Genomic DNA, 26,792 nt, shown 5'->3' on the forward strand with positions numbered 1-26,792 from the left:
GCCAAGGAAGAAATGGCTTTATTAGGCGTCTAGGCGTGTCTGGGAAACCCAGGTCAGTCACAGAGAAGAAAGGCTCACGCTGGCACAGGAATACAGGACACAGGCATTACAGAATATCCTCTCGAAAACCAATCGCGAGGCCAAAACCTCCCTCTTGCTCACCTACAAGAAACGCTGCTGAGGTGAGCCCTGCTGAAACTTGTGGAAGCTCCTAGTGAAACAAGGACGTGTGTGCAGAAAGGGAATGTGCGCCCCAGCCCCGCTGACTCATGTACGGTGGGGGGCCTGGGTGGGAGGAGGAGGAACGGGAAGGAGGGGGCCCTCATCTCCCACACCAGGCTCCCCGGGGTGTGCGGGGACAGAGGAACCACAGTTTGTCTGTAAAGGGAAGACCAGGGCAGCAGAGCGGGGTGGGCCGGCTCTGCCGCGAGGTGGCGGACTCTGTACAGTCTTGGGTGAAGGCGCCTCCAACAGGTCCTGGCAAGGCGGGTGGCCCTTCCTGAGGACCCCCCGGGAGACAGCCATTCCAGTTCTCTGCTGACTTCCTGCAGAGAAGATGCCAGCGTCCAGCACCAAGTCCAAGGTCACAATCAGCTGAGGGCAGTGGAGTGGCCGCCTGACGACACCGGTACCTCTCGGCCTAGGAGACCTCCTTTTTAGAGCAGTCACTTTCTCCGGACAAAAGCCATCTTGCCCAATATGGGCCCAACCTAGAAATTAATTCCCACCTTCACGTGAGCACCAGGTGAAGAGCCTCCCTCATAAGGCAAAGCTTTAGATCTTGGCCTTCGGTGACAGTCCCTGGACAGAAGACCGGTCTGAGGCTGTCGGTGCCCAGGCGCTGGTCTCGGTCCCTCTGCCCCAGTGATGTGATGCTGTAACTCTCCCAAGAAGAGCGCTCTCTACTTTCACAGGCAGGAAAGGAAGAAATGAGGCAGGTTGCAAGGGAGCTGATGCCACTTAATTCTTCCATCGAATTTGCTGGGGAAAACAAACAATCATCAGTTTTCATGGATCCCTACAGATAGGCAGACAGAGTTCAATAAAACAAGGACTCCAGGTAGGTAATGTAAGGAAAAGAAAGATGGAGCCAGAAAGCTGAAAAAAAAAAACTTAACGTGGGAGAGAGGAGTTCATTTATTCGGAGATGGATGAAACACCTATCTGTACCTATTCTGTAAGCCTGATTTAGGGCATTTATTCTGGTTCTGCACTCCTCAGGACAAAGATTCAAAGATTCACTAGCTTTAGCTTGTGGTAGATTCCAAAATACCTAACTGGGACCGAAGCTCCACGTTAACAGTAAGCTCAGCAATTCCATGCCATGGGAGAGGAGGCAGCTGTGCTCCCCAAGTAGCTAAAATTCAGGGGACACATGGATACCTGTGGCTGATTCATGCTGATGTATGGCAAAAACCATCACAATGTTGTAAAGTAATTATCCTCCGATTAAAATAAATTAATTAATTGAAAAAAAAAGTAGCCAAAATCTACTTCACCTACTTCTTTCTTCCAATAGGGAGGTCACATCCAGCCCCAGGAAACTCTACAGTCTGCATATTCTGATTCTGTAACGTTTGTTTCTAACTTCCAGTGGTTAGTCCTTCCTACCTGATGAGTTTAACAGTGATCAGAGCACTACAATCAGTGTCAGCCAAGGTCCCCAGACCACCCTAAGTCATCCCACGTCTCAGGAGTGACTTCTGCCCTGCAGGCCCGAAGGAGACCCTTATCAAGAGATCCACAGGCTTGACCGACAGCAATCCCATTCAGGCCTTGGGAGTCTGTGCTCAATACTCCTCTGATAACTGTCTCCTGAGCCTGCTGGAGGGCAAGCCTCGGCCCCTCACCGAGCTGTTGAGAAGGGCATCAATCTTCTCCTCCTCGGCAGAGCCTTTATCCACCTTGCTCCTGTATGCGAGCAACTGCTGACGATCCTTCAGGTCCCGGCAAGTCTGTCACCAAAAGAAATGACAATAAAAACCTCCAGTCAGCCTTCTCTAGAAGGGCCTCTTTCCTTCTGTCTCTCCCACTCTGAGCCAAGGTTCCGAGAGAAGCCAGGGAGCTGCGGTGGGATGACAGTGGGGCTAAGCACCCACCGAACTTCACACTGAAGAGACGCTGCAGAGGTTACATGGCTTGATTTCATTCTATGAATTCTCCGAGTGCAACGAATTTATAAAAGCAGAGAAAACCCAGTCAGAGAACTGGGCAAATCATATAGGAGAGCTGGTCTCCAAACTAACTCTTGCCAGACCACACTATGCACTGAGTGGAAACTGACATTAGCACCTCAGGATCTAGGACCTGAGACTGAAGCCTCCCACTGTCCACTGAGGTCTAACTCAGGGCTCTCATTTCTGAGGGACTCACATCAATGACGACATCATGACACTTGAACTTGGTGGCTAAGTTCAACTTTGTGTCCACATCTTCCACCAGATTGACATACTCCTGTAATATCTGTGAAAACAAGTACTTCTGATTAATGATTCTCAGCTGTATTAAAGCCAGAGTTCTGAAAGGTAGGGAAAAAGTCCTGAAGAAGGCAAAGAGTCAGTGCTTGCTGTCTACAATTCCCATCACAAACCACAGGACTAGGTCTGCAATGGGCAATGAGGTGGACTTTCTGCAGTAATCCATGTTCTCCTGAAAAGGAAGAGAAGGGCCCACTCCTCCTCATCTTGGAGCCAGACCCCCGTGCCAGCAACAGGTGTGCCCTGGGTCTGACCTCCCCCCGCACCCCCTGCTCCTTGACGGCCTTTCTCATTAAGTTCTCCTGTATCATTTGAGTAGTGTGCCTCCCTCTGGCTGAACACAGCAGACGCTCCTCAAAGGGGGTGGTCTGGGGTCGTACTTCTAAAGGCTGAGCAGAACTTCCTTCCCTGGCCCTTTCTAGGTCGAGGTGCAGTTCAACCATTATGTTGCCTTTAAGATAAGACCAGAGCAGGTCAAGTCCCCCATTGCTGAGCAGTAAGAGGCTGAGCAGTAAGGTCTCCTAGAAGACCCTGTACCCGACTCTCTCTGGGAACCATTACCTGGACAGGGGCACTGTTCTTGTGCAAAATTTCCACAACCCGATGGAAGCCAATGGGTGCTCTCTTCTTGGTGTAGCCCAGCCAGTTCTGAAAAAGGAAGACAGGGTGGCCGTGGGCAGGTCAGACAAATTCAACTCACTCTGAGCTAGTCTCTCTGCGTTTTGTGGTAAGACCAGCATGACGTGCTGGTGAGAGTGGATGAATGGGAGATGGGGGAAAGAGAAAAGTGCTGGTGAGAGTGGATGAATGGGAGGTGGGGGAAAGAGAAAGGGAGAGAGATGAGGGTTTCAGCAAAGTCAAGGAACTCAGGAGGGTGGAAAAGAGAGGTATTATGAGTTCTTAGCTTGAATAGGCACAAATGCAGAAAAGTCTGAAATACAGCTAAATGAAATAAGCAATTTCGTTAACAATACTTGCATTGATAGTATGAAATTCTCTGGGTAGAATAATCCTACCCTTTACGTCTTTATATTTACATAAATGTTTATTTGTAAATTCATGAGAAAAGGTCTGGAAAGCTACCAGTCAAACTTCTCACAGTGCTTGCCTTGAGGAAGGGACTGAGAAAGGAGGTGGACAGTGGAGGAGGAACTTCACTTTTTATCCTCTCACTTTCACAGCGGGTTTGATTTTGACACAGGCATGTACTGCTTTCATAGTTAATGTTTCTAATTAAATAGCAAAGGCAGAAAACAAAATATTGTCAAACCCATAGTGGAAAAATGGATATTTAAACTGCAAACCAACGGAGACATGACAACCGAATGGAATGGAAGATTCTTGACGATCTGGACAGCAAACAAAAACAAACAAAAAACAGCTCTAAAGAGCAAATCAATTTATATGTACTATAATATTCTTTTTTTTAAATTAGAGGATAATTACAATATTGTGATGGCTTCTGCCATACGTCAACATGAATTGGTCACAGGTATACATGTGTCCCCGCTTCTTGAACTCCCTGATAATATTCTTACGTTAACGTTAAATTTCTCAAGAATGATAATACTGTGGTTACAAATGAGAACAATGCTTAAGTAGTTAAAGTATTGTGATGTCTGCAGTTTACTTTCCAATGTTTCAGCAAAAAAAAAAAAAAACGCATATAGATCAAGAGAAAGCAAACATGGCAAAAATGTGAGCAAGTTCGTTAAGTAGGTGAAAACTGTTGATTATTCTTTCTTTTGGTTTTCTTTAGATCTGAAACTTTGGAAAATAAAATGTTGAAGGAAAAATGGCAACCAGTAGCTGGAACCTGAGTGTCCCAGGAGGCGTGAAACCTGAGACTCCCAGGAGGCGTGGGATGGCAAGACAGCATCTCCACCGGAGCGCTGACAGCCCCAGGGCACCCACCTTGGTGGTAAACAGGGCATCAACGTCATGCCAGGCCCGGAGCTTGGCGCGAGCGGCCAGCGCTGTCAGCACGTACTGTTTGTCTGGGATCTGAAAGCAGAGGCCCGGGGAAATTAAGAGAAGCAGAAATGCATCAGGGGAGGGGCTTGAGAGTTCTGGAGAGACAGGCAAGAATAGTCCCCGGTATTGATTCTGCCCCTTACAATCCCCAAAGCGCTTGGGCCTCCAAGCCCCAGCGCTGCTGCAGGCTGTTCAGTGAAGGCCTCCCTCACCTCCCACAGACGCTCCCTTCTCCCCTGACCCCTGCATGTCAAGGGACTTACTGCACAGGGTTACAAAGCAACAGCCACTCCACAGAGTGATTCTGATACTACTTTTACTAAACACTGTTGAATTTATATCTACCTTAAATGTCTTCTTCAGGTTGACCGGGCTGCTGAATGTCCCCTAGGATGAAAGTGGAGAAGGAATCTTGGTGTTACTGACTCTCTCAAATACCATCAATCTCCTGTTTTCTTGTCCACTAGCTAGACATTCTACATTTCACTCTGTAACCATTTAAACCTGGAAATTAATTTAAGAGAAAAGCTCTGTCAGGTCTAACTGGACATCATCATCCAGCTTAAGAGCACTAGATTAACAGGTATAAAGTATTTCCCAGTTTTTTGCTAATCCTATGATTGTTACGATCATGTCCACCTATGGGATCATTAAAGTCGCACTTCTTCAAGACCACTTTTTTAAGTATGCACAGGTAACTACCCTCTGCTGCTCTTCTTTACCCTGTGGGAATCCATTTGAAACTCTGGGCCTCTGACCAGAGATGCTCAGAGCACCAGCACTGGTCAGGCAGATGTATTCTAGGGCAGGCCAGCTCACTGGAAGCCATGCGAACCCATACAGACCTCTTTTCCCCTCTTGGAACAGTTCCCAGGTGGGCTGCCAAGAATGATGTGCACCCACTGTAAACAGATACGCTGAAACACAGGCTCTGAAGGATGCCCCCCTGTGCAGTGAGAACGCGTGGGCCTTTCTCCCCCGTGTGGCCCGTACCTCAGCCTCTGTGTAATGGTAGAAGCAGGAGTAGAACAGCGTTGTCACCAACGGCATGTTGAGGATGGACGCTTTGCGGGGGTGCTTCCGGAAGACCTCAGTCTGTCCCGCTAATTCTAGATGCCGATCGTTTGCCTGTGGTGGAGTGAGCCAAGAGAAAAAAAAAGAACAGTGTCCGTGGAATGGAGGCAGGAGAGAAGCCTGTAATACTAGAGCAGATGTGTTTCCTACCCTAGGAAAGAGGCGAAGAGGAGAAAAAAAAGAAACTGCCTAGGAGAGCCCCGAGGAGCTTAAGATCCAGAAAATGATGATCTAAGTTGGATGGAGGAAGACCGGAGAAGTAGTGATGAAACAGAGTTCTGGGATGAAGAGGAAATAGATTAATAGCAAGTGAGAAAAGAAAAGATGCCTGGAGGCAGTGGAGGGAAGGCCACCATGCAGAGAAAGAAAATGAAAGACTCTTAGAATAAGGGTAACCGGAAATGACGTATGTGGGCAGAGCGGAAGTCTCCTAGCTGCTGAATGACACAGAGCTTTGGCACTGAAGCAGAAAGAATAGAAACAAGGATTCTAACCTCGATAATGATCTGACGTTCCAGGAGTGTGTAATGGTCTTGTATGTGTGCAGAATCTTCTGCTGAAAAGGGCAAGCTAGGAGAGAGGGCAAGAAGGTTAGTACCTCATTCTCTACTCAAACAAGAAACATACCTACCTAATCCAGGTCACCACTTTAAGTCTAAGATGCTCGTGGGGCTTTGCAATTCTGATCTCTGTTCCCTTTAGAGCATCCCTGAAAGGCAGAGAGAAAGCAGGAAACAGAGGCGACCTCTGGCCCGGATTTTATACTTAAGGTTTTGCCAATTAGACAGGGAGCCTTCAAGTCCACGAAATACATATAGTCACTAGTGATTCTGCTGAGGAGTGAGGCAGAATCCCCTCATTGTGGGCGGTGCAATGACTGACGAACGAGTCACTCAGCCAATGAGTGCGCCTGGCCAACTGCCCATCATCCACATCCCAGGGAGGCTCGGGGTTGCGGTCACTGCGTAATGTCAATGCTGAACTGTCTTTCAGGAGCACTGACATGTTGGCCATTTTTTAATGCAGAGTAATAAGATAAAACTCAAGTTACAGAGCATGGCATTATGCCTGTAGATTGGTAAAGATCTCAAGAGTTATACATGATGTCAAGGGCCCCATCTTTAACACTACATTATATCCTTCCACATGAAGAAGTTGACGGACAAACAATGTCTTGCCTAAAAGTCATTTGGCAACTCAATGGGTAAAGCCAGGAATAGAAGCCAGATTTTAAACGCCCAGTTCCCAGACCTTCCTTCAGAAAGTACTACCTTATTCCTCTACTCCACTTACTCCAGGAAGAATTCTGAAATTCAATTACACTCTCCCAGGTAAGTGTGAGCCCACAGCCGATTTTTAGAAGTGATAAAGAAGACAGCAAAACGTTCCAGTTACTTCAGTATTCTAACTTCTCTGTTTACCAGAGGCCATACAACATATTGGCTCAGTAGCTGCTAAAGTTAAAACTAAGGATTGTACTGACATAAACTTCTAAATGTGAAACCTGGCAATCATGTCACATGAGGAATGACTGAAAGAAAGAACTGTGACCACTGAACCTCAAGTAAGGTCTACTGGGTGGGCTCTACACCTGTCTTAAAAGATAAACAGGGAAGCAAGTTTCAGCTCAATATAAGGAGGCACTTGCGGTAATAAAGGCTGTCCAACAAGGAAATAAGCTACTTCCAAGAGCAGTGTGTGCCCCACCCCTGGAAGAACAGTATGTGGGGCTAGTTTTCACAGGGACTTATACTCTGGATAAAAGCTGGACTGAACCAGTAATTCTTGGACTATGGGGTTTCAAGGACTGGTAACACTGAAAACAACACATAAGTAAGATGTTGCCGATTTTTTTAATACATTAGGGCACACACAAAAAACTTAAAACTCATTTTTCTACCAAAAAGAAGTGGGGGGTGGGGAGGGGAGAGAATCTCTGAATAAAACGCAGTCTTTCCAATTAAATAAATTTAGCTTTAGTAGAAAGCTCTCTACACTGTCTTTATTTTTCTCAGTTTATCACCAATCAGTGAAAACTCTATGGGGGAACAGTGTTTGGAACCACTGAATGAGATTATCTTTAATCACGTTTGTATGACCCACTGTTAGCCTTTCCCTGCAACCATCTATCCATTCTACCCTCTTTTAATCTCTTCATTGTTCTGTATAACAGTATTGATAGTGAAAAACACTTCTCCCCCACTTACCCAATGCATGTCTTAAGAAATTCTTTTCGTTTCTCGGGGTCCTGAATGTTCAAGTGCTCTCGATAATGGGACAGCTACAAAAAACAGAGAAGAACTTTGAGCTGTTTCTTCTCCTCAGAAGGGTGAGTTAGTTCTGTCAGTAGGTTTTCCATGCTTGAAAGCTAAACTCTTCATCACTAGAGATTCTTCTGGGAATAGATGGCAGAGGGGTGCAGGAGAAGAGTGATTCAAAATTATAATCTCTAACTGCATTATCCAATGCAACAGCCACTAGTTTCAAGAAAAAGTTGTTCTTAGGAGACTGTCCTATTCTATGAGGATAAACTAAAAGCAGACTATCGGATTTGCCAATTCCAAGGTTTAGAAGGTTGGAAAACTCCAAATGCATATATAACAGCATGCATGATAAATCACCTTCAGTTCAAACATAACAGAATATGAAGAAAATATGAAAGCTTTAGATAAAAATGAGTTACCCAAAACACATTTATTCTCACTGATTAATCAAACTTCAAAACAATGAACTATATGAATGCTATCTGAAGAAAATTCCTTATAGTTTTGAACCTATGGAAATTAAAAATATAGACGAAAAAGTTTTTCAAAATGAGTACTACAGATTCCTAATCATTTTGAAGAGATTAAGATAAAAGGTTTTGAGATTTTCCCACACCTTGAGTATTAAGTACAAATTCCTTTTACAAAATGTTACTGAAAACATTTTCCTGAATTATACTCCGGTGTGCAAAGCTTAAAAATGTATCACCACCAATGTGTGGTACAGTGACTAAAGAACAGTTCTGACATTGATGGCAAAGAGAAATCCTTACTCTTACACAATAATGTCAAACCTTTTAAATAGATTATTGAAGTTTTAATAAGAAAATTACGTTTTTGGTAAAATTTCAGGTTCATTCTTATATTACAAGAGTTTCATCTACAACGGTGAAAATCTGTCCAAAATCAACTTTAACACTTAGTCATTGAGCTCTCAGCCAAAATGTGTATTGGGTGCCCTACCAGCAGCTTGACCGATTGTCCTCATGACCTGTATCTGATTTCTTATCCCTGTTTGCTCAATATTGTTTGTTCAATATTGTCTTTAGTATTAGAAGCCAAAACCCCAAAGCTCCTACAAATCAAGAACTAAAAACAACTAGAAATTTTTTTTTTTTTTTTTAACTAGAAATTAAGAGAGAAATTCCAAATTGACCAGGCCAGTTTTCATTTGGTTATTTTTTAATTTATTCAGAAGCCCAACCAAAAGAGCATATAAAAAGACACAAAGCAGTACATCATCTGGATTGTTCTCAGGCTTCCCAGATGCCCGTCTCCCAGATATAACCAATACCAAAGAAAGGAAATAGTCAATCAGTGCAGTAGGCTGGGTTTTGGCTTAGACTTTTTAAAGAGGCCCCCAACTGAATCAAAGGCCACACTTACCGCAAGCTCTTCTGTTCTATCCAGGAACCTGGGAAGAAGCAGAAGGGAGCAGCACGTTTTTATCTATTGATGCATGGCAGTATAACCTCACAAAACAGGATGAGTGTTCTAGGAGAAACATCATCCGAACTCATCTGCCTCCATACACAAGCTAAGCCCTTCTCTTCTCAAACTCTCTACCATCAGCAACCCCTTGAGAACACGTGCCCGATCTACCGAGCTGAGTGAAGAGCAGAAACTGGAAGATGTTATGGGCACTAGTAGCTCTGTGATGTCAACAGCTCTGACAGAAAGGCTCAGAGCCTCTGCAAAACCTTAGCCCACAGTAGTCATCTTGGGTTTTTTTTTTTTAAAGATGAAAACACTCTTCTCTGTCAGTAGTCTTGGAAACAGATTGTCTACACTATCCTCCTCTGTTGTTTTCTTTTTTTTTAAGATTTATTTCTTTAATTTTTAGCTTTGAGGAGTCTTCACTGCTGCATGTAGGCCTTCTCCGGTTCTGACGAGCCGGGGCCACTCTCTAGCTGCAGTGTGCAGGCTTCTCACCGTGGTGGCTTTTCCCGGTGTGGAGTACAGGCTCTGGGTGTGAGGGCTTCAGCAGCTGTGGCACACGGGCTTGGCTGCTCCAGGGTATATGGAATCCTCCCACACCAGGGATGGAACCCGTGTTCCCTGCATTGGCAGGTGGATTCTTAACCACTGGACCCCCATACAATGCATTTGTCTCTCCCCAAAGGTGGTAAGGTCTTGGAGAACAAGGACTTTTTGTCATCTGGTTGCTTTTTCCCTCTGCAAGGACCACTATAATTAACATCACTACTTTGGCATAGAGGTGATGCTTAAAAAAAGCCTTGTTGGTTCGGAGGGAAGGAAGGAAGAAAAGAAAGAGGGAGAGAAGGAAGAAAGGGTTGAGGGAACAGCTCGTCTTGAACGTGGTTTCTACAAATTCCTGGCTAACCATCTCTAATCTTGACCCTGACCATGTGTGCCCTCCCCACCTGAGTCTTTGGGAAAGCTCATCACTCTGAGGAGGCCACTGGGTAAATAAAGTTACCTCAGGGCACATGTCAGCCTAAACAGAGGCTCCACCCCCTGCCCTGACACTGAAGAAAGGACATAATATACCTGTTTTAAGCTAAGAGTGGGAAAAAGTCCCTAACAACTGAAATGAGATAGGGAAGAAAAACATGGCAGAAGACAGCTGCCCCCAATGGGCACCCCTTTCCCCAGGCCCCCAGCAGACATGCCTGCTTCTTGCCTCTCTACCCATTAGAACCCGACCCAGTCCCACAGGGCCCACTCAATTCCTCATCACTCCTATGAGGTTCTCCTCAGCTATCCTGATTGAAAATTGCATTTGCTTCTTCCGCTTTTCCATTGTGCTTCTCATTGGCATCACCAGGGACCAAGTAAAAAGGGCATCTTTAGTCTCGGTCTTTTGTAAGAAAATAGTTAATAAACATTAATACCACAGACTAGGCGTTATGCTGAGCACTTTACATGCATGAACTCCTTTCACCTTCATAATGACCTGTGGAGTAGGCAACATTATTTCCATTTTACAAACGTGAAAACTGGTGCTTGGAGAGGTTGAGGAACTTGTTCAACGTCATGCTATGAACTAAGTGATGGAGATAATATTCAACACAGGTGCTTGACTCTGGAGCCTGATTTCTTAACATGGTCACTTTATTACAGGTTGTGGTGCAATATTAGTTATCCCATCACATTTCTTTTTTTCCTTCTTTCTCTCTTTTCATTCATGCCACACGGCTTGCGGGATCTTCGTTCCCCAACCAGGGACTGAACCTGGGTCCATGGCAATGAAAGCACCAAGTCCTAACCACTGCCACCAGGGAATTCCCCCATCACCTTACTGCTGCTGCTAAGTTGCTTCAGTCGTGTCCGACTCTGTGCGACCCCATAGACCGCAGCCCACCAGGCTCCCCCGTCCCTGGGATTCTCCAGGCAAGAACACTGGAGTGGGTTGCCATTTCCTTCTCCAATGCATGAAAGTGAAAAGTGAAAGTGAAGCCGCTCAGTCGTGTCTGACTCCTAGCGACCCCATGGACTGCAGCCTACCAGGATCCTCCATCCGTGGGATTTTCCAGGCAAGAGTACTGGAGTGGGGTGCCACTGCCTTCTCCTATCACCTTACTATATCTTGTCTAATAAGCGTTTCGAGAAAAAAGGGGCAGTGTCTCTTTGCAGTATCACCCAGCATGCTCTGAACTAAGTACTTAACAAATTTTACAGACCAGATGATCGGTTCTTACCTAAAGAGGTCTAAAAGCAGCTTCTGATCACCTATCTCCTTAAGGAAGTGAATGAGATGTCTCAGGGCAACCTGCCGCACCTCCAGCTCTCGGAAGAGGATCTCTGGTGGGCAGGAAGAAAGGAGTTAGATGGGGAAAGATTAAAGCCTATCACTCAACAGGAAATCAGTACCCCCCAACTCACACATTCTTAAGATAATCTCCTCAAAGTCCATCAGAAGCTAGGAATGGTCTACCATAGTGCCCACCCCTGGCTCAACCCACCAGCAAAACACTCCAGGGTCCAGGGCAAGGCTAAGGCTTTGTGTTAGCTTTCAGCTCTCACCAACCCAACCAGCAGGCCCTGAGCCTGGACTTTCAGCTCCTCAAACCAACACAGCCATCCATCTGTGCAGTAAATGAGGGGCTTTTTAATTACTGTAGCTATCACTCGAAAGGAGGAACAACTCAGGGCTGAGGCGTGTACTCTGAAGCCTCAGGACCCCCCAGCTATCCCGAAAGTAGACCTGATGCTGGTGAATTTTGGTATGAAAGCCACGAGACCACTCTCCCTTCAAGTGTAGCACACATCTTACTGACTAAAGATTTCCCTCAAACCACGCTCACCTTTACTCAGCGTCCTCTTCAGGAAGATCAGAACCTAGAGGAAAAGAGAACCAAGAATGAATCACCCTGTGTAACCTTCCCAACACGAGGCCCTGTCTGAGCACCTGACGACTAGGAACGAGGCCAGCAACTCATCAGGAATCTTCGCAGGTCCAGACAAGGTGTTTCTCTCTCTATGTGATGCAAGGACAGGTGATGGACATGTGGAATGAGCTCTGTCTTGGGAGTCCACACACCCTTGCCCCTACGGCAAGAGACAGCTCCCTCCCTCTGGGAGAGGCTGCTGTCACATCTCTCGGCCTTCAGATTACTTTTGAGGACACAAAGTAGCCAACCTACCACTTCTGGGTCATAATCAAGAGTGTCACACACAATGCAAACTGAGCCTTTGAACACGTACTTCTGGGAATCTTCTACTTGAAGAGGAAATCCAGTGTCTCTACTGGACATTAAAGTCTATCATATGGATAACCAATAAGGACCTACTGCACAGCACAGGGAACTATACTCAGTATTTTATAATAACCTATAAGGGAAAAGAATCTGAAATATATATATATATATTAATACATACAACTGAGTCATGTTGCTGTACACCCGAAACTAAAAGATTGTGAATCAAAAAAAATAAATAAATAAAATAAAATAAAAGATTGTGAATCAACTATATTTCAAATAAAGAAATAAAGATATTTAAAAAAAAATCTATCCTGATTGGACTTTCAGAAACTGATGAAAGCAGTAATTAAACAACAAAAGGCACAACTCACTGCAGTAATGACGTTCCCATCATGCATGCTGACTGCTTCTTCTAGGAGCTGGATTTTGTCCTGTAAGGAGCGGAACCTTTCCAGTGAACAGACCTGCCAGATAAGAATAGAACTGGTGTGCAAGGAAGAGGACCATTTCCTATATTCCTTTGTCACTGGAAACTGAGGAAGAGCAAGAATGACCTGAAATATCCCCAACGCATACATGCATGCTCAGTCGCTTAGTAATGCCTGACTCTGCGACCTCATGGACTGCAGACTGCCACGCTCCTCTGTCCATTGGATTTTCCAAGCAATAACATTGAAGTGGGTTTCCATTTCCTTCTCCAAGGGATCTTCCGGACCCAGAGATAGAACACACATCTCCTGCACTGCAGGTGGATTCTTTACTGCTAAGCCACCTGGGGCTTCCCAAATGGCACTAATGATAAAGAATCCAGCTGCCAATGCAGGAGATGCAAGAGAAATGGGTTTGATCTGTGTGGGTCAGGAAGATCCCCTGGAGGAGGAAATTCTTGTATTCTTGCCTGAAAAATTCTATGGACAGAGGAGCCTGGCGGGCTACAGTCCATGGGGTCACAAAGAGTCAGACACGACTGAGCACACACGTTGGTCCCCAAGGAGAGCCTCTTCACTTACACAACAGCCCCCAACACTCTATGAGCCAGGAGGTTCCCACCACCCCCTCCCTACTACTACTACTACTACGTCGCTTCAGTCGTGTCCGACTCTGTGTGACCCCATGGACTGCAGCCCACCAGGCTTCTCCGTCCATGGGATTCTCCAGACAAGAACACTGGAGTGGGTTGCCATTTCCTTCTCCAATGCATGAAAGTGGAAAGTGAAAGTGAAGTTGCTCAGTCATGTCCACTCCCAGCGACCCCATGGACTGCAGCCCACCAGGCTCCTCCATCCATGGGATTTTCTGGGCAACCCTGGAAGATGCTAGTGTCCTGATGAAGGCTTGCCAAAGTCAACAGGTAGGGTGATCACTTGTTCTCTTTTGCCTCTTTTTTTCCCTTTTTAAAAAATCTGTTTTTCTTTGTTTGGTTGGTTGTTGCTTTTTCAAACCCTGGTGTTGAGCGCCACCTTTCAGTAGATCGCAGTGAAGGAGCTGCTCTGCTACATATGAAAGCTGGACCCAGAAGCAGGTCCTGTAGAAATGGTTTAGGACGAGCTTCCCCAGGAACATGCGGTGCGTGACAGGCGAGGCGGCGGCCACCTTTCGGGCCACGCAGTGTCCCAGGAAGAAGGGCTCTCTGCACGGGGACTCCTGAGGCTCTGCAGCGTTTGCCACACCACGGGGGATGCGTGTGGGGTTTACTGGAGGGGACAGCAGGGGACTGGCTATCTGAGACCAACTTTTCTTTCTTTTTAATTAACTTGTTTACTTATTTTTGCCCATGCGGGGTCCTCGTTGCTGCGTGCAGGCTTTCTCGAGTTGTGGCGTGGGGGCTACTCTTCGTGACGGTGTGCAGGCTCTCACTGCAGCGGCTGCTGCTGCTGGGGAGCACAGGCCCTGGAGCTCGTGCTGCAGCAGTGGCGGAGCGAGGGCTCCAGAGTGCTGGCTCAGTAGTTGTGGCACACGGGCTTAGCTGTGGCATCTTCCCAGACTGGGGATCAGACCCATATCTCCTGCACTAGCAGGTGGATTCTGAACCACTGGACCATCAGGGAAGTCCCAACTTGTTCTCTTTTTAATGAGGTACGATTTATATCATATAAAATCTACCCTATCTAAGTGTACAGTTCAGTGAGTTTTGACAAGTAAATAACCCCATGTTAACTACTACCACAATCAAGATACAGAACATTTCCATTACCACAAAAATTTCCCTTGTCCATCTGACAAGGGATCTTACTAGCAGATATTTAGGTTATTCCCACTTTAAAAGTTATGATAAATAAAGTTCCTATGAACATCTGTGTACAGGTCTTTATATGAACAAATTTTCATTTCTCCTGAATTGTAAATGTCTATTAGCGATTAAATTACATGTGTGTTTGATTTTGTAAGAAACTGTCAGACTCTTTTGCAAAGTGGTTTTACCACTTCACCTTCCTGTTTGCAGCATATGAGAGTTTCGGTTGCTTTGCATCTTCCCAACACTTGGTCGCTAAGAGTCGGACACAACTGAGTGACTTCACTTTCACTTTTCACTTTCATGCGTTGGAGAAGGAAATGGCAACCCACTCCAGTGTTCTTGCCTGGACAATCCCAGGGATGGAGGAGCCTGGTGGGCTGCCGTCTATGGGGTCGCACAGAGTCGGACACAACTGACACGACTTAGCTTAGCAACGCTTGGTATGATCAGTATTTTTAAACTTAGCCATTATAGTGGCTGTATAGTGGTATCTCAGTTTTAATTCACATTTTCCTGATAACTGATAACGTTGAGCATCTTTTCAAGTGCTTATTGGCCATTCACACAGCTTTTGGTGATGTAACTGGTGAAAACTTGAGCCAGTTTTTAAATTTGATTGCTTATTTTATTACTGAAGATACATCATCATTTTTTATATACATATTCTGGAGAAAACACTTTATAAGATGTATTTTACAAATGTTTCCTCCCAGCAATGGTCTTTTCGTGTTTTTAACAGTGTTTTCAAAGAACAAAACTTCTCAATTTTGGTGAAGTCCATTTTCCTTTTTGGTCTGATGGTTTTTGTATGCTTGGTTAGTAAGTCTTTGCCTAACTCAAGATCACAAAGACTTTCACCTAAATTTTCTTCCAGCTTTATAGTTTTAGCACTTATTCTACTATGATCCATTTTGACCCAATAGTCATTATGGTATCAATTCTCCCAAAATTGAAATACAGATTCAATGCAATCTCAAAATGCCAGCAGCTCTTTTGTAACACTGACAAGCTAATATGGAAACACACAGGATCTAGAATGGCTGAAATAATTTTGGAAGAGAAGAATAAGGTTGAAGAACTGACATGACTTGATTTCAAGATTAACTACAAATCTACAATAATCAAGGCCTTCGTAATGGCATCAGTTCAGTTCAGTTCAGTCACTCAGTCGTGTCCGACTCTTTGTGACCCCATGAATCGCAGTATGCCAGGCCTCCCTGTCCATCACCAACTCCCAGAGTTCATTGAGACTCATGTCCATAGAGTTGGTGATGCCATCCAGCCATCTCATCCTCTGTCATCCCCTTCTCCTCCTGTCCCCAATCCCTCCCAGCATCAGTCTTTTCCAATGAGTCAACTCTTCCCATGAGGTGTCCAAAGTACTGGAGTTTCAGCTTTAGCATCATTCCTTCCAAAGAAATCCCAGGGCTGATCTCCTTCAGAATGGACTGGTTGGATCTCCTTGCAGTCCAAGGGACTCTCAAGAGTCTTCTCCAACACCACAGTTCAAAAGCATCAATTCTTCAGCGCTCAGCCTTCCTCACAGTCCAACTCTCACATCCATACATGACCACAGGAAAAACCATAGCCTTGACTAGACGGACCTTTGTTGGCAAAGTAATGTCTCTGCTTTTGAATATGCTATCTAGGTTGGTCATAACTTTCCTTCTAAGGAGTAAGCGTCTTTTAATTTCATGGCTGCAGTCACCATCTGCAGTGATTTTGGAGCCCAAAAAAATAAAGTCTGACACTGTTTCCACTGTTTCCCCATCTATTTCCCATGAAGTGATGGGACCGGATGCCATAATCTTCGTTTTCTGAATGTTGAGTTTTAAGCCAACTTTTTCACTCTCCACTTTCACTTTCATCAAGAGGCTTTTTAGTTCCTCTTCACTTTCTGCCATAAGGGTGGTGTCATCTGCATATCTGAGGTTATTGATATTTCTCCTGGCAATCTTGATTCCAGCTTGTGTTTCTTCCAGTCCAGCGTTTCTCATGATGTACTCTGCATATAAGTTAAATAAGCAGGGTGACAATACACAGCCTTGACGTACTCCTTTTCCTATTTGGAACCACTCTGTTGTTCCATGTCCAGTTCTAACTGTTGCTTCCTGACCTGCATACAGATTTCTCAAGAGGCAGGTCAGGTGGTCTGGTATTCCCATCTCTTTCAGAATTTTCCACAGTTGATTGTGATCCACATGGTCAAAGGCTTTGGCATAGTCAATAAAGCAGAAATAGATGTGTTTCTGGAACTCTCTTGCTTGTTCGATGATCCAGCGGATGTTGGCAATTTGATCTCTGGTTCCTCTGCCTTTTCTAAAACCAGCTTGAACATCTGGAAGTTCACGCTTCACGTATTGCTAAAGCCTGGCTTGGAGAATTTTGAACATTACTTTACTAGCGTATGAGATGAGTGCAATTGTGCAGTAGTTTGAGCACTCTTTGGCATTGCCTTTCTTTGGGATTGGAATGAAAACTGACCTTTTCCAGTCCTGTGGCCACTGCTGAGTTTTCCAAATTTGCTGGCATACTGAGTGCAGCACTTTCACAGCATCATCTTTCAGGATTTGGAATAGTTCAACTGGAATTCCATCACCTCCACTAGCTTTGTTCGTAGTGATGCTTTCTAAGGCCCACTTGACTTCACATTCCAGGATGTCTGGCTCTAGGTGAGTGATCACACCATCGTGATTATCTGGTTCGTGAAGATCTTTTCTGTACAGTTCTTCTGTGTATTCTTGCCACCTGTTTTTAATATCTCCTGCTTCTGTTAGGTCCATACCATTTCTGTCCTTTATAGAGCTCATCTTTGCATGAAATGTTCCCTTGGTATCTCTAATTTTCTTGAAGAGATCTCTAGTCTTTCCCATTCTGTTGTTTTCCTCTATTTCTTTGCATTGATCGCTGAGGAAGGCTTTCTTATCTCTTCTTGCTATTCTTTGGAACTCTGCATTCAGATGCTCATATCTTTCCTTTTCTCCTTTGCTTTTTGCTTCTCTTCTTTTCACAGCTATTTGTAAGGCCTCTCCAGCCATTTTGCTTTTTTGCATTTCTTTTCCATGGGGATGGTCTTGATCCCTGTCTCCTGTACAATGTCACGAATGGTAATGGCATAAGGATAGACAAAAAAAAAATCAATGAACTGGAATACAGTCCAGAAAGAGACCTACACATATATACGGTCAATTCATTTTCAACAAAGGCACCAAAGTGACCAATGCAGAAATGGATAGTCTTTTCAACAAATAGTGTTAGAACAAACAGAAAACCATATGGGAAAAAAATGAATGTCCATTTGTACCTCACACCATATATTTTGTATTAATTCACACTGGATCACAGACCTAACATGAAAGATCTGCTCTCACTCTTAAAGGCATTACTTTTCCCTCTCATCCATCACTCTTTTCCCACTTCCCCATCAAAACAACACTAAACCCTGGAGAATTAGAAATTTTGCAGCTGAATTGCCATCTTAGTGGAATGATTTTCCTCCTGAAAATCATTTCATTTAACAAAACTGAAGAGAAAGGCCAAGCTGCTCAGCTTCCAAAAAAAAAAAAATTCCAATTCCACAAGAATTCTCTCCCCAGGGGCCTTACCTTGCCCTTCCTGAGGCGCCGCACTGTGTCACTGGGGCTCCAGTCGTTGCTGTAATCCTGAAATATTAGCAACGCATGAATTATAGGAAGTTAAAGGATCGGAATTCAGAATTATCAGTGCATCAGCTCCTCATCTCATGCTTATAGTCTTAGTCCCTGAAAGTGAAAGTGAAGTCGCTCAGTCGTGTCCGACTCTTTGCGACTGTAGCCTACCAGGCTCCTCCGTCCATGGGATTTTCCAGGCAAGAGTGCTGGAGTGGATTGCCATTTCCTTCTCCAGGGGATCTTCCCAACCCAGGAATCAAACCCGGGTCTCCCGCATTGCAGGCAGACGCTTTACCGTCTGAGCCACCAGGGAAGCCCAGAAGATAGATTAAAAAAAACAAGACTAGGATGGTCTGGTCCTGAGTTTCTTAAGCAACCAGGACAGAGATTTTACAGGCAGGACGAACTGGATCAAAGAGGGAACAGATCAACTGACAAAGCTGGCAGCCCAACATGTGAGTGGTTCAGAATTTCAGCCTGTAGAGGCCGTTTTGGGACTCTAATGAATGGTTTTGCCAACAGAAGGAAAAGAGAGAAACATATTCTTTTTTTGGACCTTATGATATCGTTTTTCGCTTTTTAGTCAATTTACTTTTTCATGTGCTTCATGTGAATATGAGCTCCACCAAGCTTCTAGACCACAGTGATGATCAAAAGTTTCAAACCACAACCTAAAAAATGGCAGTATAATGGATAAGGAAAGTACACCAGGGCTGAATCAGAAACTAAAAATTTTGAGTTCCAGTTCTATCATGTAACTAGCTGTGAGACTCCCGGCAAGCTCTAATGTTTAGAGATCCAATTTTCTTATTTCTAAGAGGGGTTTAAAATAACACCTGCTCAGAGATTTGGGAAGATTAAGCAAGATAACAAACGTCCAAGTTCGTCAAACTGTGTAAAGTGTCATGACCATCGTAAGATATAACTCACCCTATACTCCCCCTTGGGTCTCCCCAGCTCTGGAGCATAGCTCTTGGCAGGTGTGTCTGACAGAGCTGCAAAAGAACAGGCAAGGGACTGAGAAGGACATCATCTTCCTGCCATTCCTTTCTTCCACTGCTTCCTTTGCTTGACTTGTGGGCTCCCGAGGTATCTTTATGGCCCAAAGTAGGGAAGTCCGAGTAGATCTCAGTTCCTACCCAAAGACAGCATCCCTAGATGCTACCCTTGGACCCCACGGCCTGAATGGTCTCAACCTGCTTATTCAGCATCAGAAAATTCCTCTAATAATGATGATAGATTCAGAAGAAGTGCCATTATCTAATTATCACTTGTCCCCATGACTCCCCAGGCTGTACCCCAGATCAGTAACATCTCCCACAGTAATCAAGAGAAGAGAGTCCATGCCTACCATCAGAGAGGGACTGGAAACTTCCAGGTCTAGTTCTCCCTAAAGATAAAGAACACATAAGGCCAAGAGTTAAAGTCAGAGCCATCCAGACTCAGTTTAGGACGCAGTGCACACAGAACCTTTTTGTGAAAATATGAGAACTTAAGGCTTAAAAAAGCTTTTACTCAACTTCAGAAATCTGAGGTACCATGGAAATAAAAGGCACTGAGGAACTTTTTCTTTTAATTGTGGTAAAATACACCTAACATAAACATCACCATTTTTAAGGAGGATACAGTTCAGTGGTACTAAGTACATCCACATTGTACAATCATCACTACTATCTATCTCCAGAACTTTCTGATCATCTCAAACTGAGACTGTACCCACTGAACAATAACTCCCTTTTCTCCTTACTCTCATTCCCTGGTGACCACTATTCTACTTTCTATTTCTATCTGACTATTCTAGGCATCGCACAGAAATGGAATCACACAGAATCCTTGTATGTCTGGCTTCATTCACTCAGCATAATATCCTCAAGGTTCATCCATGTTGTAACATGTATCTGAATTTTGATCCTTTTTAAGGTTGAATAATATTCCACTGCATGTGCACGGACATTTGTTCATTCATTCGTCAGTGAATGAACATTTGTGTTGTTTCCATATTTTGGCTACTCTGAATCGTGGTGTATAAATACCTGTTTAAACCCTTGCTTTGAATTCTTTTTGGTATATACCCAGAAGTAGACTGCTGGATCATATGGCAATTCTACGCTTAATTTTTTGAGAAACTGCCAAACTGTCTTCCACAGCCTTCCGGTGTCTTCTACACACAGGCCGTACCATTTTACATTCCCACCAGCAGTGCGCAAGGCTTCCCAACAGAAATGCACAGGGGTGGGGGGAATTCTGACCTAGGCAAACTTCTTGAGTGTATGTCACAAGGTTAATGTCAACTTTGTTTATCATGTTTTAGAAACCCAGTCCAACCCCTCTGAATTTCCCTCATTTCTCCCCCTTTCTGATCCCTAACTGCTAGCTCCAAAGATTTTTATACTTCAGTATCTTTTTCTTACAGAGTAAATGAAAATCAGCCTTCGTGGTTTTTCGGAAAAAAGAAAAGGACTCTGTCCCTTTAACCGTCGCTCTCACCTCTAAAAAAGCTGCTCAGAGAGTAGGTAGAAGCAGGTTTGGGTAGTTGTGCATAGGTGGAGAAGCTGTTTCGGTTCTTCAGCTGTTCACGCTCGTGGCTAGACCCGCTATTACCAGCAGTCTCTTTGATGGACCATGCGATACCTGCGAGACAGCAAGATGTAGATCAGTCATTCTCATCCAAAATAATACCACCACATCCAGCTTTCCAATAAACTCTAAAAGCTTTTCATCAGAAGCCCTGGTCCCTTGTCAACATGGACTTAAAATACTGGGGCAGGGAGAAAGAACAGAATCACATAGACCAATCAACAGAAAAAAAGGGCAAAGGAAATGAATAAATGGATCAAAGAAAAGGAAATACAAGTAGCTGTAAAACATATGAAAAGGTGCTTGACCACACTCTTAATAAGAGAATTACACAAATTAAAAGTACAGTTAGGACTTCCCTGGAGGTCCAGTGATTAAGAACCTGCCTACCAACGCAAGGGGACACAGGTTCGATCCCAGGGCCAGGAAGATCCCACAGGCCACGGAGGAACTAAGCTCACGTGCCACAACTGCTGAAGACTGTGCACCTAGAGCCCATGCTCTACAAGAGAAACCACCGCCATGAGAAGCCTGTGCACAGCTAGTAAGTAGACCCTGCTTGCTGCAGCTAGAGAAAAGCCCACGCAGCAACAATGACCGGGAGCAGGTGAAGATAAATAAGTATTTTTAAAAAGCACACTGAGATACCACTTGCCCCCTGTAAGATTGACAAAGGCCCAAAAGTTTGAGAACACCCTGTGCTGTCAAGGCTGTGGGGAAAAAGGAACATTCGGATACTGCTAGGTGGGAGTGCAAATTGGTGCAACATCTAACCGACACAGATGCAAATACCCTCTGCCAGCAATTCTACTCTAGGAACTGAACTTTCAGATACTCTTACATGGGCAAAATACAAGGACAGCAATAAAACAACAAAAGATTGGAAACAATCTAATGCTTATCAACAGTGGACTGGTTACATAAATTATGAGAATTCCACATCATGTATACTATGTTGCTATTTTTAAAAAGGGAGAGGCAGCATGAGAAAACTTGGAAAGATCTTCAAGCTATATTATCCAGTGAAAAGAGGAGGGTACAAAGTATGCCACCCCTGGTGTAAAAAACGGGGTTCATTTTCCTATATATAGTTCCACAAGCAGAAAGCATCTCTAAATGAACACACAGGAAGCAAACAACAGCAGTTGTTTTGGGGCTGGCAGGGCCTGAGAACTAAGTAGATGCGTGACAGTGTGAGGGAAACTTCTCAGTACACCTTGAATCCTTTTTACTACAGTACACCTTGAATACTTTTTGCTTTTTAAATCATGTGACAATATTTCCCATTAAAACAAACAAACAAACCTTTAAAACTATGCTTAATCAGATGGGCCCAGCAAAGGTGTTAAGTGTTCTTAGAGAATGATTAGGCAGTGGGACTTGGTCGGCTCAGGAAGTCAGTTCTGCCAGGCAGTTGTGAGCATTTAAGTCAGCAGTTCTCAAATATGACTGTGTATCAGAACATTAGCAGTGCTTATTGTCATTTGAGACCCCGCCCTACCTGCCACCCCACACCCAATGTCAAGACCTACCGAAGCAGAGTCTCTCGAGTGAAGCCCAGGAATCTAATTTTAACGAGCACCCCAAATAAGTCTGAAATAGCCACCCAAACATTAGCCCTCGGACAGCAGACCTAGACAGCCGTATGGAAACTATTTCCCCAAGTACCCTCTCCTGGGTAAATTTCCAGATGTATGCTCATCTGAAAACAGCTTAGCCTCGTTCCCTATCCTGACAAGTATTGAGGAGACTTTATGAGTGGTAAGAACCCTGAATAATTAATCCCTTCCCAGGGTCTTTTGTACTTACTTCCCACAGGTTCCCCGGTCCAGCTGACTCTCTCCAGGTCATCTTCATCATCATCATCCACAAAGTCTCGAAGGCTATTCACTGCCCGCTTGGATTCCTTTAACTGTGGACGGACATCAGGCAGTGCGCTTAGGCAGTTACCACTTCTCCCCTCTCCCTCTGACAGCCAAGAAGGCTGAGGAACTTGGACTTGAGAATGGCCAATATTTTAACCTTTCTGCCATCGAATGCCTAGCCCACTAGACGTTTGCCAAGAAAAGAAACTGCTATTTAGCCAACACTGGAGTCCAGTGGCAAAAGGTTAGGAAGAGTCAAAGCCAATTTTGAATTCTAATCCTGTTCCTGGTATTGACTTGCTTTGTAGGGAGTTTATCCATCTTTCCAAAAATGAATGTTTCCCTCATTTGTAAAACAGACATGATAAAGACAAAACTCCCAATCCACTTCATCCTTCAAAAATAATAATTATATCACATGAAAAAAGACTTATGGGTTCTTGGGAAAAAAAAAAACACAACGGAAGGAAATGAATCATCTTAAGAATGTAAAGGAAAATGGGCAGGGAGTTGGCTTTTACAATTCCTTTCTTTTCCCAGCGTTCTTCTCCATGAAGAGTCTTCTAAAGATGTGACTGAAAGCACTGCTGAGCCTAATTTAGACAGGTTACCAAGGATGCAAGGGAAAGGGTACACAGTGGAAAGGGGTGAGAACTTCGGTGAGTGTTCACAGAAACCCACCTGTGAGAGCTCATCATCTTCGTCATCAAAGGTGAAAGCCTTGAACTTGGAGCTATTCCAATACTCCTCCTCATCACCCTTTGTCCGATTCATCTGGAGGGAGAGAAGAGAGATATACTGTATGTCTCTTTCTGGATTCCCCTCAAAAGAGCTTCAAAAGCTTTGGGTTCCTGGACTACAAACTCCCTGCTGTAGTCAGGGATGCACAAAAAGTGTCTGGTGAAGAAAATACTGCAGAGGCCACATAAAATCAGATCCTTGGGTCTCCAACCAATCCAATCACACTTTTGATTGCCTGATAACCCACGAGTAGTCATTCATTCCTAGAGCAGCTACTTTGTTCACAACACCATCTCAGGTGCTCTGTCAGCTGTTTTATTACGTAAGGGATATCTGAAGTACAAAACACAGTCCCTCTCTGAAGGACTCTACAACACAGTATTGAGCATATATACCTTTTCTAATTTATACACTCTCATGCGTGCTAAGTCACTTCAGTCGTGTCCAACTCTTTGCGACCCTATGGACGGCAGCCCACCAGGCTCCTCTGTCCATGGGATTCTCCAGGCAAGAATACTGGAGTGGGTTGCCATGCCCGTCTCCAGGGGATTTCCCCAACCCAGAAATTGAACCTGTGTCTCTTAGGTCTCCTGCACTGGCAGGCGGGTTCTTTACCACTAGCACCACCAGGGAAGCCCAGTATAAGTATGTACAAAGGTAAAAGTACAAACCAGGCATGTGTTACAAGAATGCATCACGAACTTTGCTGGATACACAAGGTTAATCAAAGCATGAACAAAACAGATGGTAACTACATTCATGGACTCAACATGTATCTGTTGCGTGCCACCTCTCAGGCCCTGTTCTAGGCTCTGGGAATACCGCAGAGAATAAAAACTCACAGACATCTTACTCTTTCATGTGCTTCTTGAATTCCTGATAGCAAGTAAGCAACTAAAGGAAGCTGAATTAGCCTGCTTGTAACTTCAACTTCAAATCATGATTAATTTAATAACAAGTACTGGCCAAAATTTGGGAAACGAGGGCATAGCCAAAGAAGGAAGTCTATAAAGAATCAGTCAAAACACCACAAGTTCCTCTCATAACTATTCTAAAATTAGATTTCACCCTGAAAAAAAGTTTTGCCTTAGAATCACAAACTAAACTATCCATGCCAACTGGATTAGAGTGAAAACTGATTTAAGCCAAGAACCAGGTACCAAATTTTTCAGTGCCAAAAATAACTCCAAAGGCTACAGAGTCCAATTCTAAAGGATGGATTTGCTTTTTCTATTTCAATAGCACCTTTCTCAATAGAAGCTTAAGAAACACTCCCCACGGCAGACCCACTGAGACTCCCAATGGCCTTAACACACTCTGCCTCACTTGGTGTGTTGTCAGGGGGTCTGGGAATGGCAAAGCAGGCTGAGAAGTGTTTACCATCTGATCCTTCCCCATGGCAGATATCACTAACTGATTTCTACTGAACCCAGACACAGCTTAAACATCCTTTTGTATATTTAATGCAGTGAGTAAAATCAAATACAAAAGCTAGCAGAAAAAAAAAAAATCATCCCTTATATTGCAATAAGCATAGGCTTTGTAGTCAGGCAGACTTGAATTCAAATGTCAGTCTCTCCAATTCTCAGCAACCTGGGTAAATAATCTCACTTCTAAGCCTTGGAGAAAGTGACAGGCGACCTCACAGGGTTGCAGTGAAAAATAAACAGGAGTCAAGAAAGAGCTAACAAAAGTCCCCAGTATAAAGTAAATACTAAAGGCTAGCTCCTTTTAGTATATCTTCTGCCTTCTATCTCTGCCATTTGTAAATATGGGACCTAACAACAGAAACATACCTGGTAAGACTGTTGTGAGGCTGAAGCCAGTGAACCACATGGAAAGCACATGTGCTGACACAAAATTTGTTTAGTATTAATTTTTATTAATAATAAATCAATATCTTGGAAAAAGCTAGAAAAATATTTCTAAGCATTCCTAAAGTTTAAAATTTTGATACAAAAACTCTTGAGTAGCCATCACAAACACTGAAGATGTCCACAGAGCAGGTAAACATCTATGGTACAGGTGCCAGTTTATAAAGCCTCAGAACACCTCTTCAAAGTAGGCCTAGCAGATTCCATTTCACTGATGAGGGAAATGAGGCACAAAAGGATTAAGTACCAAAGTTTTTAAGCTCAAGTTAGTTGCTCCTCTCCAGGTTTTCTATCTCCTGGGTCATCTCCACTCTGATTTGCATCGTTCTTTTATCACTCTAGGGAAAACTGAGGGCAGGTCCTTACTACAGTATCTACAGATAGGCACAGCACGAGTCAACAAACCCTGTAATCCACCCGAGGTTTTCTGGAATCTTTTCTTAACCATGCAAAGGCAGTGGATGCTTGACACCAATCTGTACTTCTAGCGCTAGTCAGAAACTATATTTCCTCAGCAAGTAAAAAAAGACAATGATTTAATGGCTCTAAAATTTATAAGGCCATCAGCTACAATTTTAAGAGGGGCTGAGAAAGGTGCTTCAAAATTATTTAAAACACTTCAAAGGCTTGTCCCTGTCACTTGTTTACTGAGATCCCACCATACAGGGTAGTAGATCTGAGGGAAGGGCAGGAATACGACAAAGGAAGGAAAACGACTTGGCCAAAGAATATCTACAACCAACACGCTCTCCGCCTCAGGACACCGCAGAAACCAGCCTGTGAGAAGTTAGATTCGGACTCATTTATCTTCTTTCAAAGCCAGGCCTACACAAGTGAGGTGACGAACTGAGACGAGGAAATGTGGATTAAACTAGGAAGACTCTGTGGGCGAAGGGTCCAGGAAACAAGGATCCACCGCAGAGGCCAGAGCCCAGAACCTTAGTACAATAAATTCTTGTTCAAAATCAGTTGTCTGGGCTCGCTCGCGGCCCCAACCCCGAGTGCAAGCCCAGGGATCGCCAGAACTGGATTTAACAGTCAAGCCAAGGAGGTCGAGGGACGCCTCAGACAACGAGGGGAAAGGATATGGATGCGGAGAGGCTGGACTTGGCCAGATATGTAGCCCAAGGAGTTTGGGACACCCTCACCTCTTCCACACCGAGCCCTCCCTCTCAGGTCAGCGTCAGACTCCGCCGCCGAGGGTCCAGCCTTTCTAGACAGGCTGTGCGGCATACAAAAGGGGCGGAAGCGGATAGTCCCGAGGAGGGGGCGGGAAGGCTGGGGTGGGGGTTGGAACCAAGGGTCGAGACAGGCGCCGCACGGCATGCTGGAAGTTGTAGTTCCTCTCGCCCCTACAATCAGGCTCTGCCAGGACAGGCCGCGGCCGCCTCTT

At 44.4% G+C, this 26,792-nt stretch overlaps 1 protein-coding gene across 1 annotated transcript; it reads right to left on the reverse strand.

Annotated features, from left to right (window-relative positions):
* On the reverse strand, positions 1–26,666 carry VIPAS39 (VPS33B interacting protein, apical-basolateral polarity regulator, spe-39 homolog). Its single transcript, XM_055538754.1, has 20 exons — positions 26,548–26,666; positions 23,466–23,558; positions 22,729–22,831; positions 20,830–20,973; positions 19,694–19,732; positions 19,273–19,337; positions 18,298–18,354; positions 12,828–12,920; positions 12,058–12,091; positions 11,452–11,554; positions 9,176–9,203; positions 7,733–7,806; positions 6,020–6,095; positions 5,445–5,579; positions 4,797–4,838; positions 4,392–4,481; positions 3,039–3,125; positions 2,374–2,463; positions 1,851–1,955; positions 1–981 (listed from the first exon to the last, which is right to left on the reverse strand). Exons 2-20 carry the CDS (start codon positions 23,556–23,558, stop codon positions 961–963), a joined length of 1,479 nt encoding a protein of 492 aa, XP_055394729.1. The 5' UTR covers positions 26,548–26,666; the 3' UTR covers positions 1–960.
* Between the last annotated feature and the right edge of the window lie 126 nt (positions 26,667–26,792).

Source organism: Bubalus kerabau, chromosome 10 (assembly GCF_029407905.1).
Source record: "Bubalus kerabau isolate K-KA32 ecotype Philippines breed swamp buffalo chromosome 10, PCC_UOA_SB_1v2, whole genome shotgun sequence".
NCBI classification, from domain to species: domain Eukaryota; kingdom Metazoa; phylum Chordata; class Mammalia; order Artiodactyla; family Bovidae; genus Bubalus; species Bubalus kerabau.